This window comes from Cajanus cajan, chromosome 4 (genome assembly GCF_000230855.2).
Source record: "Cajanus cajan strain Asha chromosome 4, NIPB_CcT2T_4, whole genome shotgun sequence".
Lineage (NCBI taxonomy): Eukaryota > Viridiplantae > Streptophyta > Magnoliopsida > Fabales > Fabaceae > Cajanus > Cajanus cajan.
The window spans coordinates 64,838,596-64,854,913 of record NC_138520.1 but is presented as its reverse complement, the minus strand read 5'-3'; the positions used below and the strand labels follow the sequence as shown (position 1 = coordinate 64,854,913).

Here is a 16,318-nt window from a genome sequence, read left to right as displayed (position 1 = left end):
CCACGGGATTAAGAAACGTAGCTTCTTCAACAACTCATTCATCACGTTACTTGCAAGCTTAGTCCAAAATTTTTCTTTTCTTTTGGCAACGAATCCATCAATCCAAAATTGTTCTTGACAAAAATTAAGTTATTGCATTTGGATTAGATTCCGTCGTGGCGTGACAATTAACTAACTCTAATTTTATCGAATATAAGATCTTGCATCCTCTCCAACTGCCATAAATAATTGAATTATTTCAACAAATCATTGTCCAATTTCTTGGTTCGCTTTCAACGTGATGAAGGGAATTCCTACAACGACAAATATTTGTTAGAAACATTTTTTTTATTGCTTTATTTTGGCATATATTTTTTAGCATTAGGTGAATTATATTATATATATATATATATGTGGGGAGTCTCACTAAAAGAGTGTGGACCTAAATTATATAATAGGATCTAATTCATTTTTTTTTAATTTCCAACCATAAAGAGTATAAAAAGATTATTAAATTAATTCATCAATAAGTTATAAAGTTAATTCATCGATAATCCCTAGGATTGGTGTAACTTAATCGACACCGTGAGCCGAGAAAATAAATATAAAAAAATACACACAAAGATTGGCGACAGATAAAATGATAAATTGTTAAAATTTGGGAGCAAGCTAGAGGAATCCTTCTTGCATCAGTAATAAATATGTCTTTTCTTCTATTAAAAAAATCACTAATATATCCCATCATTTCATATACTATTAAAAATGCTTTAAAATACAAAAAATAATTATTATAGATGCTTATTGAATGTGTTTGTTTAAACTTATTATTTTCTTATAAAAATATTTTTAAAATAAAATAATAATTTTTTTACTTTATTATATAGTTTTCCATTTTTTTAAAATAATCAATTTTCTGTTGTTTTTAATAAACAAGTCTTATCTATTTTTTAAGAAATTATTTGTATTATAAAAACTTGTTTAAAAACACTTTTTTAGTTTAAAAAAATGGACTCATTATAAAATTTTTAGTTGAAACGAGTATTACTTTTTATTTTAAAAAGTGTTAATATTAAATTCATATTGAAGCGTATATATATATATATATATATATATATATATATATATATATATATATATATTTAATTTAATAATTTTGATGTTAAATTATATTTTAACAAAATATACTTTTACTTTGTACTCCAATATCTTTTATATCATACTACTTTCAGTATTTTGGATCTCGCTGACTATTACTCTAAGGACATTAATTATATTAGAATAAATATGGAATTTTTATATTAAAAATTAACTATATTAAAATGTAAGAGAATGTGTTGTTACACTTTTTAATAATTTTTATTTAGTTATAATTCTTAACACATTTTATGGTTTCATGAATTTTGTAATAAAATTTTGTTATCATGCGACTGCTTAGTTTGTTGTTTAACACCTAAGTTAATTGTTATGTAACATATTGATAACTAATGTCGATAATTAATATATAATATTAATAATTATTTAACAACGTCAAATGATTAATTAAAATTCACAAAATTATATGAAATATAAGGTAATTAAGATTTTTTTTATGCAAGAAAAATAGAGTGATCAGTGATCGGAAGTGCCATTATATGATCATTCAGCGGGAAGAAATTATATCTTATTAAACAAAAATTGATTCGTGTCATAAAATGAGAGATATGATAGAAAAAATACATATATAATAAAAAATCGACTCAGATATAATTTTTAAATAAGTTGTCATAAAGCCAATAATTTCAGCATGGGAAGATATTATTGCATAACAGTATAATACTATAATTAGTTAATTATGATCATAACATAACAAGTCATAATTTTTTGTTACAAAAATATTGTTGGGGTGAGAATTTTATGAGTAAGAGTATGAAGAGATCCAGAGAGTTCGGCGTGTATAAAGTGAAGCAATAGAGTGACAGTAGAACACGAGCTGAAAAGCAAGCAAGTAAATTCTGGTGGAAACGTTTTTCACGGGGAAACGAGCAAAATAGATCTTGCATGAATCTCGAGAAAAATCAAAAGGATAATTGTATTAGTTTAGGGTAATAATTTAAACAAACTCATGACCATGACGTGAGATCCATCTACATAGGGACATGTATGTACAAATTATACAGAACAAACGAGAGTTACGTGTAGCTCAAGCGAAAACCCAGCAAATCAAAACTGCCCAACACTTTTTTACTTTCTCCACTCTCTCCATCTCAAAGTGCTCACCTTAGTCGTTAGTTTGGTACGAGGAAGGGGTAAATCGAGCTACTTGTTGTTGGGTTTCACACATAGTGTTGCTATTTCCTACAGGACTAGGACTAGGAAGAAGGGTCACGCGATTTGTTTGTGGCTTTATCATGTCACTAGTTTTGTTGTTCTGAGAGTTTGTGATTGTGGATGGGGCTTGGTCTCAAAAGGAGGAAGAAGAAAGGAGAAGAAGGAGAGATGATGCGCAAGTCTTTCAAGGATTCCCTCAAAGCTCTTGAAGCTGACATTCACTTTGCCAACACACTGTAAATTTCCTTCTTCCTTTTTTTTTTTTTCTCTCTTTCCAATCTCATCCCAAACAGGGTTTTTCTTCTTTTTTATTCGGTTGTGATTGTGGTTGATTATCATTACGTCTCTTTGGATGCTACTGCCCTTTTCCCAAATTTCTGCCTCTTTTTGGAGATGATGCTAAATTTCAAGTCTTTTTGGATGCTGAATTATGGGTTGTAAACTAGTGATGGCTGCAATCTTGTATGAAGCTATTTAGATGTAAACTCTATTCTGTTCATTCTTCCATCTTACAATGTCATGGTTTTGCTTTTCTTTTTATAATAATAAGAATAATGATAATAATTTCCTGCTATGCTAAAGCTGGTATAAAGGACCAGTGAATTGTACGCTTGAGGTGAAGACAAAAGAGGAAATTAAGCTGAAGGAAAGGAAAAGAGGGAGTATTATACACTATACACTATACAGTATATGTTTACAACTAAATATGGATTTATATGCTTTTTTAATGAACCACTTTTTATATAAAGTTTTCGGTTTTCCATTCTGAAGGGTATTGGGCAATGGACACTTCAATTCTTTTGGTGTTTTCCTGTAGAGTGGCAGGGATGCCCCAGTTTGTGGCAAATTCCCCTCCTCTTTTTGTGTGAAATTCAGAGACCCTTCTATTTTTTCACTTAAATTAGCAAAATAAAATTTTAACTTTTTGAATGGGGCCTTTTAAAAGCATAGTGGATTACTGGGTTACAAGACAGTATGAGACACGTTTGAAATTGCCTGTGTCACACTGTCACTTCTAGCTTCCATTTTATTTGCATTTTAATGCAGTGAGATGATCTAACCCTTTTTTTTTTAAAATACTACTGTAATGTAGACTTATATTATTAGCACAACAAAATGAGATAAAGAAGCTTCTATGTGCCCACTTTAAATGCTTATCTATGAAACATGACTAGCCATTTTCTTCATTGTTTTATTCAACATTGAAACTTCTCAACCAAAAAATTGACATTACCCTAAGTTTTTAACCTATCTTGTGTGCAAAATTGTTTGAATCAGAGCTTCTGAGTATCCAAGTGGTGGTGCTTGCTTCCAAATGAGATTGTCCTACAGCCCAGCTGCTCAATTCTTCCTTTTTCTGGTTCAGTGGACTGATTGTCACCTTGCTGGAGCCTTAGGGTTGCTCAGAATTCTTATATACAAGGTGTGTTCCATGCTTCTTAACTTTGTGTCTGTTAACAAGTCTATCTTTTCCCTAAAATATACTTTCCAATTTTCATTATCAAATATTATTTTTGATATATAGGAAGCAAACTCAGTAATAATGTATTTATAACAACTCACATATCCTGCTTAACCAACTCAGTTAGATCCATTGGTTTCATTATCGAATATGATAATGCAAAAGTGTAACCAATGTTGCTCTTTTATTGTAATGCTAGTGAATAATACATATTGGGTTTGTCACAGGCATATGAGGATGGGAAGACAACCATATCCATTTATGAAAGAAAAGCCAGTCTAAAGGAGTTCTATGGTAAGTAAATAGTCATGTTGAAATCATGCTGTGTGTGCATTCATATGATAAAGTGCTTCACAATCCAAATGTGATTACTTTTACACTCTCTGACTATAATAACAGGTATGGTGTTTCCCTCTTTATTGCAACTCCACAGAGGAATCAGTGATGTTGAAGACAGGAAACAAAAACATCTGTGTGCTACCAAGTATAAGCTTAAAGACTTGACAAGTAAAGGAAAGGTTTCTGAAATTGACATGGAGAGAGAAGAAGAGTGTGGTATTTGTTTGGAGATGAATAGCAAGGTTGTATTGCCCAATTGCAATCATTCAATGTGTATGAAATGCTACCAAGACTGGTGAGTGGATTGAGACAACATTTGATGGCATGTTTTTTTTCCTCACTTCTAAGGATTCTTGTTTTTCGTGTTGGTTTAGGCACGCAAGATCTCAATCATGTCCATTCTGTCGAGACAGTCTCAAAAGAGTGAACTCAGATGACCTTTGGATCTACATTAACAGAAGTGAGATTAATGACCCGGCTTCAATCAACAAGGAGAATTTGAAAAGACTATTTATGTACATAGAAAATTTGCCTCTCATTGCCAGGCCCTATATTCACCATGTCATGTCGTCACCACTAGTGATTGCCAATTAGTAGAAAAGCTCATTCAAACTCACTAAATTTAAATTTTTATATGATTCTCAGTTTGTGCAGGAATTTATCCATTTGTAAATACATGTTACATTTTCATCACAGTCCATATTATATACTCATTTCATTGGAATTAATTAAAGAGTTCAGTTGTTCAAACGGTCTTCCTTGTTCATGGCTGAGACACTTAATTTAGCAAAATCAATTATGCAATCCCTTGATGCATTCACACTTGATAAAATATGATTATAACAATATATGTATATACATAACAATTTTATAACAAAATAAGATTATAACAATTATATACATATCAATTTTATATTTTAATTTACTTCTTAAATTATGTTTAAATCATTTGTGAAAAAAGGCAGATAATCAATTATGCCATTTGCATAATCGGTTATGTCGATTTTTTTTTTTTTGAAAACCGTAATAAAGTAGTATATGATATGAAATAAAATAAATATATACATATTTTAATTAAAATAAATATATAAATAATATTTTATAAATATTATATTTATATATGAACATGAATTAAAACTATTATAAATGTATATATATAAAATAATTTTATTTCAAAATTTTAATTTACGTGATAAAATACGATTGAAATTTATACAAGATTTAAAAAAATAATGGATACCATATGATGCTATAGTCAATTATGCTCCCCATAATTGATTATTGTGGCCTATATAAAGGCAAAGAGAGACTATGAGAAAATTAATTCTATTTCGCTGCTCTCGAACGTAACGTAAAACACACTTTCTTATAAATAAACAGAAAATAATTTTTATTTTACACAAACTCTAAAAAAGTAAATGACTTTTTTTTTTACACATTCTTTAAATTACTTTAATTTCCTGAATAAAATGGCTATTTAAATATAAATGAAATGTAAATTAGGAAATTTGATCCAATTGGGTAGTGCAACAGCAACATGTCAACCCAAAAGGCCTATATATGTTCTCCTTTGTATTTTGTATATGTACAGAGAACTCGATAAAACAAACTTACCCTTACCCACCATTTCTCTCTCTCGCTCTCTCTCTCTCTCTCCTTCGTAGCTTGGTAATTAAATTTCCCTCTTCTCTTCTACGTGTTGTTTTCACTATTACGTAATAGAATAATGCCCATATCTTAGTATGTCAAGTTTTTTTCCTAATGTCAATGAAAATCAGGACTTCGATGCTTACCCTTTTGTCTGTGTGCTTGTAAGGTGCTTGATCAAATGCCCAAGTCAGTGTTGTTTGTTTTCTTAAGTTTACTAAACATAAATATTGCCTGCTCTTCAATGTCAACCTTGCTTGCAATTTGGCATTTTCAAAATGCCCAGTTGATGAACATGCTCTGTTCTTCCAACACTGCAGGGCCTCTATTCAGGTCCATTAGAACTAGTTCAATGTAGAAGCAAGGAAATGTGCACATCTAAGAGTTAGTACTCTGGAAATTTGTCAATTTGGTGGATTGGTTTAGCATTGAAATATGTTAAACTTATAACTATTTTCTTCTTCTGATTTACGCTGAACTTAGGTTTCCTTACTGTGTGTGTAAATTGGTGGCTTGCTTGCTTTTTCTGTGTAAATTTTCCTGTTAATGATTGATTCCTTTTTGAGATTTGAAACTGTGCCACGATATTTGCCGTTAGTTTGTAATTTTTTTTAGTGTGTTTGAATTTCAGTTACCCTTTTTCTATTGTTGTGCTTTGGAAAGCTGGGTGCAGACGGTTGATTTTTGACATACAGGTGCATCTAAACTCATGGGAACCAATTTTCTATGGAACTGTACTAAAAAGTTCGTCACTGCTTCGATCATCACCGTGACTGTGTCTGATCGTTTTGTGACCATTATTCCAGTTCGAGGTGGCTCTATGTCTCCCACATTTAATCCTAAATCCGGTTCTCAGATGGAAGATGTTTTTGGTATTTTTCTTGCTGAAGGGGTTCAAGAGAAAAAATGACTTTTACAATTGCAGATTTTTTTGTTTGACCATTAATTATGCTGCAGATGACTATGTTTTGGTTGAGAAATTTAGCCTTGGGAAGTACAATTTTGCACATGGTGATGTGGTAGTTTTCCGGTAATATTTTTGTCCATTCTTTTCCATGTATTGTATTCTTAAGATTTATATTTGCATTTATATGCCATATCTTCCTTTGTTATATGATGTCTGGAAGATAATTTAGCAGGTGATTGTAGAGCCTGGTGAATTAGCATGTCTTTGGATTAATATTGCTTCTCTGTAGAAGTTATTGGCAGTGGATGGTTCATTGTCTGAATTATACTATCTGGCACTGGCTCATAAACATTAATGAACTCTTGTTATGTAAATTGTCCATTGATTGGCTTTTGCTCATAATGATGCATATTTACAATCTTGAACTATACTAATATGATAATTTTACAATTGAGATCTAAATTTCTGTTTTTGGAAGTTTTAATTGGCATTCTGAAACTTCTGTAGCTCTCCACTGAATCACAAGGAGACACATATAAAGAGAATAGCTGCATTACCTGGTGAATGGTTTGGCACTTATCATAACAATGATGTGGTTCATATTCCTCTAGGACATTGTTGGGTTGAGGGAGACAACATAGCTTCTAGCATGGATTCAAAGTCATTTGGACCAGTAAGTTGCTATTACCACTGAGTTTATGGCATGATACTGTTATGATATGCAAAATAAAGCAAGAAAAACAAGTCTTGTAAAGGATCAATACTTGAAATGAGCGTTAGGTGAAATTTTTTTGACCCATTTACCATTTTAGTAGTTTGGTTGGTTGAGGATATAAAATTGAAGTTGGTTATGATGACTTCTCCTCGATTATTCTTTAGTATTACATTTTGAGCAAAAATCTCAATGTGTCTGTTGCTCATGAGCAAAAGAAATTATGGTTTGTAATAAGTACTGGACAAAGCCTGACCAGTTAGGCTTCTATTGCTAGAAAAGGAATGTACATTTATTATCTGTCAATTGCATTTTTTTAACTTATTTCAAAGCAATAGAGGCTAGGAGTTTTTCTGATTAATTCAGCCTCGTTAGGTTGCATTGCTTAATGTATTCAAGCAAAATGCCTCGCTAATTTACATTCCTCATGTTTCAATTTGCCTTGTAGCTGTGTCTTTTGGTACATCTAAGCAAGCCTTGACACTAGTCTATTAATATATCAGTCAATTACCAAACATTTTTTGTTAAATTAATTTTCATCTGCTGCATTAACTCTTTTGTTAAGTAGTTAGGAATGCTACATTTGACAGAAAATATTTATTGATTGGTTGTTGTGGACTTTCTTTGTGCCGTAATCTGAGCAATGGCTAATGAATTTTCTTTTAATTTTGGTGTGACCTGATAAATATATTTGCAGATTCCTTTGGGCCTAATTCGGGGAAGGGTTACCCATGTTGTGTGGCCTCCTCAAAGAATAGGAGCTGTCAAGAGTATTCCACCACAAGGATTAGCTTCTTTTTAGTTGGATCCCAACTCTATTGTTTGGCCTGATTAAATAATAGGTATGAAAGAACTACACAGGAAGTATTATCTTCTGATCTCTGACCTTGTTCCCTTAGATGGTGAAGACCATTCTTTACTTAATTTGTGACTTTGTGTCGATGGAAAGGAGTAACCTTGAATCCTCAAATGTTGATTACATTCAAAGCAAGGTAACCTAAAGGGTTACAAATAAGAAGAATGATATCTTAATTGCTCCTTTCTAGGGAGAAATTGGTGAAAACTCAATAATAACAATGTGATACCGCTCTTTCGAAAGGTGTCAGGACATGTCTAGTTACTGCTACCATAGATTTTTTGAGCACTCATTCATACTGTTGGTGCTGTAGTTCTGGTTGAGGATGAGAGATTTGTTGCAGTAATAGCTAAAAGATGCCGTCATTATTTAGAGAAATTATTATTTGAAAGTAAATTATACTTATTATATGCTTAAATTATTTGTGTTCAATCTCTATCATGTACGAAAATCATCGTAATATCGATAGTAAGATTAGTCTATGGCTTAGTAAATTGTAAATGTAAGACAAAAAAAAATGATATCAATAAATTATACCCCTTGTTTTATTTTGAAAATCATATTATATTCCTTAGATATTATGTTTTATAAATTAGTTTATTTTAATGTAGATAAACTTTTAAATACGTTTTTTTCTCCCTATTTTTGTGATTATCAACATTATCGTTGACTAATGTTAGTATTTATAGCCTGTGTTTGGTTTCACGTTTGATACGTGAAAAATCACGTTTAACGTGAAGCTACAATGTGTAACTTCACGTTAAACGTGATTTTTCACGTTTCAAACGTGAAATCAAACACGCACATAATCGACAGACGACAGTAGAGTTTTAGAAAATGAAATAAAAGCTTTAAAAATGATAATCAAAACATGATTTCATCTTACTGAAGTTTGAAAAGTTAACAACAAAGAAATACTAGTTTTTTTTTCTCACACAAGAAAGTACTATAGTTTGAAAATGATATTATTAGCGTGTTTGTATATACGTTTGAAACGTGAAAAATCACGTTTAACGTGGAAGTTATTAATAATAGCTTTCACGTTAAACATGATTTTCCACATTTTGAATGTGTATACAAACACACTTTATGATGTTTGAATTGCCCGCATCTTTGAATCTTTATCATCAACATCAAACTTGTAAATTTTGAAGATGAGATAATATTTTTAAATAAAGTTTTATAACCGTGTTCACAATATGATTTCATCTTACTAAAGTTTGAAATTTGATATTATAATGTTTAGGTTGCTGGTGTCTTTAGAGGTTGAAGAAATAAATTAGGTGAAATATTCTTTTGTTTAAATTTAGGAAGTAATGAGACCATTTCTACTAATTTCAGGGACCAAAACAGTTAGGAAAATTAACTTTCGCCTCATTTTTTTTATGCATAGAAAGGAGAGAAAAATAAAATAAAAAGATAAAAAGTGAAGTATAATATATGATAACAAAAGCAAGAAAAAAAAATGGTAGTATAACTTTTTTATAATATCATTTAATTATAAATTATCATGCAGAGTGAGTTTATTTATTTATTTTGATATATAACTAGATTAAAAGTTTTGAATTTCTATATTGTATTTAAAAAACAATAAGCAGTTAATAATGGAAAGATGAGTGGTTAAGGACTTAACTATATTGAAAGGTATGTAACACGGATTCAGACACGATATGAATACAGAGATATAGTAAAATTAAAAAATATAGGATACGTGGATACGACATATACACATACACACACACACACACATATATATATATATATATATATATTAACATGACAATAATTTACTAAATCTCAAAAATAAATTATTAAAAGACATCATATTCTTTAGCAAAAATATATTCTTCTTTTTTTTAAATCTCAAATCTTCCCTCCATTGTTACTATTTTTACTAGAGGGGTAGAGACACTTTGTGCCTCTAATATATAGATACAAACAAAATATTAGAAAGTTGTGTGTAATTATTTATGAAAGATATAAATTTTTTTTTACATCTAAAGGGTATAATGGTCTACTAAAAAGTGGAGATCAAAAATAGTTACATACCTATCCCTTTTATAATATGTATAGATTAAGATTTTTCTTTTATATTACATGAATGTTAATTAAGAAAAGACAAGAATGATTTTCTTCCTTATTTTCGTTTTTATCAAGATTTTTTTTTATAAAAAAAAAAAACTTAGATACTTCCTTCTTTATTTATATTTTTATTGATATTTTTCTTTGTTTCAAAAAAATCCTCAAATTCTCCTTTCTTTTCTTTTTTTATTGAGGTTTATTCTTTTTTTTTTTTTTTAATTTAAATAATCTCCAATTCTTCCTTCTTTATTTCTATTTTTATTAAGATGTATTCTTTTTTTATAAAAAAATCTTGAATTTGCATAGAAGATAGTCCATCGAGATAGAGACATGTTCATTTGTAGGTGTCTGCAATGGAGACACATCAATTTTGTAGGTGTTCGCGATGGAGACATATTCAATTTGTGTGGATACGATTTGTTGAAGTGTCCAAGGGGCATCCGTCGCATGTTCGTTTTAAAAAAGTGTCAGACTTGGGGACATGCTAGTCCAATGTTATGTTCATGCAACATAGGTTGAAAGTGTGGAATTACAAAAGAAGATTAGATATTAAACCATCAAAATTACACCTTACACTTTAAAATAAAGAGATATTATACATTTATCTTAAAAGAATTAATGATAAAAAATCGTAAATAAACATGTTCACTAAAAAAATTATATTTCTTTTATTAATGTTATATAACTAAAACTTTATATATATCAATTCAAACTTAATTTTTAGTTAGTTGATACATTAAAACAATTAAATTTATAGTGCATTGTACATATTTATGAAATTCAATAAAAAAAATATATAAAAAAAAGAGAAAATAATGTATATATCGACAATGTAATTTTTTTTTTTTTATATATACTATCATATAATCACAAGTATGTATGATACATTAGTTTTTATTTACAAAAATAATTTTTAAAAATATCCTAAATAATTTTAATTGAAGTACAATGTAAAAAAAAATTATATTGATATTACATGTTCATTAAAATTTTAAAGAAAAAGAAGATAAAAATGAAATGAGAAAGTGATATATGAAAAAACAAACACATAACATTAAAATCAAGATTGTTAAAAAAAAAAAAGAAGAAGAAGAAAAAAAACTCAACTCAGCAAAGCATAAGAAAAAATAAGGCTAATGGAATTCTATCTCCATATGTTTTATTCGACAATTAGGTAGTCATTTAATGTAGTATTGATTACAATTGATTTGATAAGAATAACTTTTAAACATGGAGGTTTTTTTTGTCATAGGTATCCCTAGACCATTAGACTAGAGATTAATTTTGTGCACAATATTGTAATTGTCATCGTCACAACCATTTTTTACACAGAGGATATCAAATATGTGTTGTTTGCTAAATAAATCATTCTCACAATATAAACGTATGATATTTATCGAGTTAATGTCGAATATGATTAAGAAGTTTCTTTGTAAATCTATCTAAATCTATTCAAATGATTATTTTTACGATGAAGGCTAGGGTGGAAAAAAGAATTAGGTGATTTATGATGGACAATTATGTAAAGTTAATCTTATCCTTACAATATTATGGTGGACTCTCTACACCTTATTTTTTCTTATACTAGAATATCTTCAACACCACTTTCTTTATCATGTCTTCCTCATTACAACCTCTATACCTTTCAAAATCCAAATACTCTAGAATCATTGTCATTGACGAGCTCTCAAAGGCCATGCTTTTTTGTTCGTCATAGGAATGATCTGTGCTGCCTATATCAAGTTTGTGGGAAAAGTTCATCAAACACTTTCTTGAAATTTGTGAAACTTTCATAGATGTCCACAATAATAAGTGTGTCACATCCAAATCAAAGGAATGACTTACACCTCCATGCTCAAATCCAGTCTACACTACACCTTTCAAGCTCATAAGGATCTCACAATGAAAGAAGTCAAAGTTCACTACAATCCAAACCTCCACTACGACATTTAAATAAGGTCTTTAACAAAACTTTTATGGATTGTCAATGCATGTGCTATTAAAAGGGATCTACCTTTAACAACATATTAAAAGTGTTATTATAAAACCTAATTGGATAGTGCTTGTGATTTAAACAAGTGTTGACGTATGGTCTCTTTATACAACACTTATTCTAAGCAAGTGATGCCATAGGGTCCCTTTAAACAACACTTGTTCTAAACATGTGATGTCATAGGGTCCTTTTAGACAACAATTGTTTTAAACAAGTGTTATTTTAAGGTCTTAGTAACCATTGACCTGAGTTGTCTCAAGTGAGTCCTCAAAAACTCTAGAAAATGACTTCCTATATATATATATATATATATATATATATATATATATATATATATATATATATATTTTTTTTTTTTTTACAATCCTGAAACTAGTAACCATGGTACAACCCTTTTACTCTACCATAAGTTACCTAGGAACAATTCATTATTTTTTCCCTCTAAAGACACCTTTAGCAAGCACCGTACTCATCTAATTCTCTTTGATTCCCTTTTATCTACATTCTATGACCCACCAATTACCCACTTGATCTCTTGCATAATACCTTCCAACTCTCTAAAACTTAACTATATGTAGGCAGTAACAACCAAATTTCTCATCCAAATATTGTATTTGGGTGTACATATGACAAACTTCCATATTTAATGAATCAAGGTTAGGCATATTGGTCTTGTTAATGGCAAGTTTTCACTAATTTCTCAATAGGGTACTCAATTTTTTGATGGAAAAAAATCTTCTATTATTTAATATAATTATATCAAGGAACCACATAAACTTGACCTTCATCTTAATTATCTCCAATCCCTTTCATAATATTAATTGAACAAATCAATTGTCATTATCACTCAATAACGATCAATACATGAATGATGGATCAATCCTAATTCACCATGGTGATGATATCAAGATCTTAACATTCATATATTTTAATGAAATTGATGAGTAATAGAAATGTGCGAAAAAACAAGAAGAACAAAAATAAACCTTCTTTTGTAATTAAAAACAAAATGAAACATAATCACAACATGCACTTAATTAGGAATTGATGATTGTGGTGAAAATCTCACTAAGTGAGAGTGAATATTAATGCTAGGAAACATGATGAGTTCAACAATAGTTGTGTGGTGAGTGAAATGTGAATAATAGTTGGGTTGAACGAAAGGCAAGAGTAATGATGCTATATTTATGCAGGAGTATGATATTTTAACTTTTATGTGAAATTAAGTGGGTTAATATCTTTATTTAAAAAAATACTATTAAAATCTCATTTACAACATTTTAATGAGAAAATGTTGTTTATTGTTATTTTAAGAAAATGGACAATGCTCTTTATTAAAAGTGTTATAAGAGAGTCAATATATAGAACTACTTTTTTATTTTATTCTATTAAAGTGTTGTTAAATGTGACCAAACTATAATAACAACACTTCTATCTTATTAGTATTGTCTAATGTATGTATGTTGTCATCATAAGCATTTTTTTTACAGTAATGAGGCCATAAAAAATTCCAAATTGGAACGGTATTTATCACTTCAAGCGAAGGATTAAACAAAATAATAGAGATAATAAAGGAAAGAGGAAATAGGAGAAGGCTGCTGATTTTAAATTATCCCAGAGTTTAAAAATTAAATCCAAGTATCTCCAAAGTTGCATACATCAAATTCATAGTTGAAAAATACTTATCTCTAAGTATTTGAACAGATAATTTGCGAGGATTAAACATAAAAGACCAAGAATACTTCCCAAGTAAGGCAATATTAAAATTTTTTGCTTGTCTAATTCCTAATCTCCCTTTGGTCCTAGGTTTAATGGTTGTATCTCATCCCACCTAATGAGGATGAGAGCTACCAAAAATAAAACTGAATTAATGCTCTTATAAATATATTCACAACATAACGGATTATGAAACTAAAATTTCTTTTTACTTTTTCACTCTTATAATCTAGCATTAATTTTTTCCATAATGAAAGAAAATTCACTTTTCTCAACTCTTCCCAACAAAAAAAGAAAACCCAAATATTTACCGAAATTGGTAGTATGGCCAAAATTAATTAATAATAGAGATAAATTTTGAGATTTTCCTATAGGGAACATATTTTGAGGCAAAAAAATGATATTTGAACATTAATCATCAAGTTCGAGGCTGGGTAAAATTTATCATAAATATATTTGACAAGCTTAATTTGAGCACATTTAGTATTAAAAAAAAAGAGACAATCATAAAAGAAAGATACTTTTACACCAACCAATTGCTATGATGATTATATATTGTCTCTCCCCCATTATTGATTTAGATATATTATCAAAGTAAAAAGTTGTATATTATTTATAAATTAAAAATTATCTTAAATATAAAAAGGGAGTATTGAATTAGAATTTTAAAATTTTTTATTTTATAATAATTTTTTTATTGTATTCAACTAAGTTTTTTTAATATAAAAAAGTTGTGTGATTTTCAATTAAAACAATCATTTTTTTTAAGAATATATCAAAATCTAGTAGTATTTAATTAAGTTAGAGTTTTCAATAGATTATTTTGTAAGATAGATTTTGTTAGATTTTTTTATTAGAATTTGCATATAATTCACTTATCCAATAATTTTATCAAAATCTTTATAGTGTATTTGGATGAGAATTTTAAATGGAGTAATTCATCTGTTTGAAGAATTTCAAATTCTTTGAGGTGAAATATCTTATTTAGATAAATAATTTATAAAGAATTTGAAATCTAAGCATTTGTGAAATTTTTTGAAATAGTAAATTTTCAAATTCTCCCAAAAAAGTAAAAATTTGAAATTTCTCATTTTTTTTTCTTATTTCACTTATATATTTTATTTTATCTCTTCATATTTTTAATTATTGAATATTCAAAAATATTTTTAAAATTATTAAATATTATCTAATATTAATTTTTAAAATTATAAATATTTAAAAATTAGCTAATATTTATTTTATAAAATTTAATTTAAAAATCTCAACATATAAATATATTTTTAAAATCAATTTTACCATGGTAGAATCAAATTATCATATTGAACCTAACAATTTAAAATTTAAAAAATTTAAATTGACTTATCCAAACAAAATATTTTAAGAAAGATAGAAATTAAAATTAAAGTAATTTAAATACCAGGATTTTACATGACTATTTCTTCTTCTATCTCTCATTTTTCTTTTATTTCTCTTTTTTAAATCTTCTTTCTCACAATTCTTGCTTCTCTATCTTTCTCCTTTCTCCCCTCTCTCTTTTATCCCCCTTTTTCGCTCTCTTCTCTTTTCTCTTTCTTTCTCATCTCTCTCTCTCTCTCTTCTCTTGACCTCTATGTGTCATCCTTTTTTTTCTTTTTTTTTCTTCGTTCGTTTATGTCTCTCATTTATGTCTCTCTTTTTTTCTCTTTCTATTTTCCCATATTTTTTTATTAATATTGATGTATAGTTTATCAATATTTATTTTTTGAATTGTTAAATATTAAAATTATTTTTAAATTACTAAATATTATCTACTGTTAAAAATATAAATTATTAAAATTTAACTGCATGTTTATTTTTAATAAAATTTAATATTGAAATGATGAATTTGACTCTTCTAAAGTGAGAGGTTGTACTTTAAAGAAAAAAAATGCACTCACAGTCACAATTATTGATTATAAAATCAATAATAAGTATTTTTGATAAAATAAAAATTTAAAATTCATTGTAATACCAACTATTGATTTTCTTAATCAATAACTATTATTGCAATTTATTCTCTAAAGTACAAATTTCTCACTTTAGAGAAGCTTACAATTTTTTAAACATATTTTAAAAAATAATTTTTGTAAATGGTAAAAATTAAGTATTTAAAATTTAAAATTTTGAATTAAATTATTCAATGAAAACAATTAAAAGCATCTCAACTTTTAAATTTTCTAATCTAGACATAACTTCAAAGAAAATATTTTTTAGTGACTTAGTTTGATCTTATTAGCCCATCAAGTTGGGTCCAATCTTTTTTGAGCCTAAAACTAAAAGGTCCAACCTAACTTGACATA

The 16,318-nt window shown here is 28.3% G+C and overlaps 2 protein-coding genes across 4 annotated transcripts; both read left to right on the top strand.

Moving 5' to 3' along the window:
- The first annotated feature begins 1,957 nt into the window (after positions 1–1,957).
- On the top strand, positions 1,958–4,837 carry LOC109802986 (E3 ubiquitin-protein ligase AIRP2). The gene is made up of 5 exons (XM_020364427.3): positions 1,958–2,522; positions 3,565–3,709; positions 3,976–4,042; positions 4,148–4,382; positions 4,462–4,837. Exons 1-5 carry the CDS (start codon positions 2,407–2,409, stop codon positions 4,679–4,681), a joined length of 783 nt encoding a protein of 260 aa, XP_020220016.1. The 5' UTR covers positions 1,958–2,406; the 3' UTR covers positions 4,682–4,837.
- Positions 4,838–5,536: 699 nt separating this feature from the next.
- LOC109802315 (Peptidase S24/S26A/S26B/S26C family protein) lies at positions 5,537–8,627 on the top strand. Of its 3 annotated transcripts, none has more exons than XM_020363629.3 (5): positions 5,537–5,755; positions 6,430–6,606; positions 6,692–6,764; positions 7,149–7,314; positions 8,051–8,627. In XM_020363629.3, the coding sequence occupies exons 2-5, from the start codon at positions 6,444–6,446 to the stop codon at positions 8,153–8,155; spliced, it is 507 nt and encodes a 168-aa protein (XP_020219218.1). In that variant the 5' UTR covers positions 5,537–5,755; positions 6,430–6,443; the 3' UTR covers positions 8,156–8,627. The 3 variants fall into 3 exon arrangements, with proteins under 3 accessions (XP_020219218.1, XP_020219215.1, XP_082928938.1); XM_020363626.3 differs by having other exon boundaries at positions 5,541–5,755; positions 6,366–6,606; XM_083072812.1 differs by lacking the exon at positions 5,537–5,755 and adding an exon at positions 5,952–6,118.
- Positions 8,628–16,318: the final 7,691 nt, after the last annotated feature.

Bases quoted from the DNA above. Each gene is read 5' to 3' on its own strand.
- LOC109802986 (XM_020364427.3), top strand. From the start codon at position 2,407: ATGGGGCTTGGTCTCAAAAGGAGGAAGAAGAAAGGAGAAGAAGGAGAG. The intron at 4,043-4,147 runs GTAAGTAAATAG...CTATAATAACAG, and splicing joins CAGTCTAAAGGAGTTCTATG to GTATGGTGTTTCCCTCTTTA. The intron at 4,383-4,461 runs GTGAGTGGATTG...GTGTTGGTTTAG, and splicing joins ATGAAATGCTACCAAGACTG to GCACGCAAGATCTCAATCAT.
- LOC109802315 (XM_083072812.1), top strand. The intron at 6,607-6,691 runs GTATTTTTCTTG...ATTATGCTGCAG, and splicing joins TCAGATGGAAGATGTTTTTG to ATGACTATGTTTTGGTTGAG. The intron at 7,315-8,050 runs GTAAGTTGCTAT...ATATATTTGCAG, and splicing joins ATTCAAAGTCATTTGGACCA to ATTCCTTTGGGCCTAATTCG.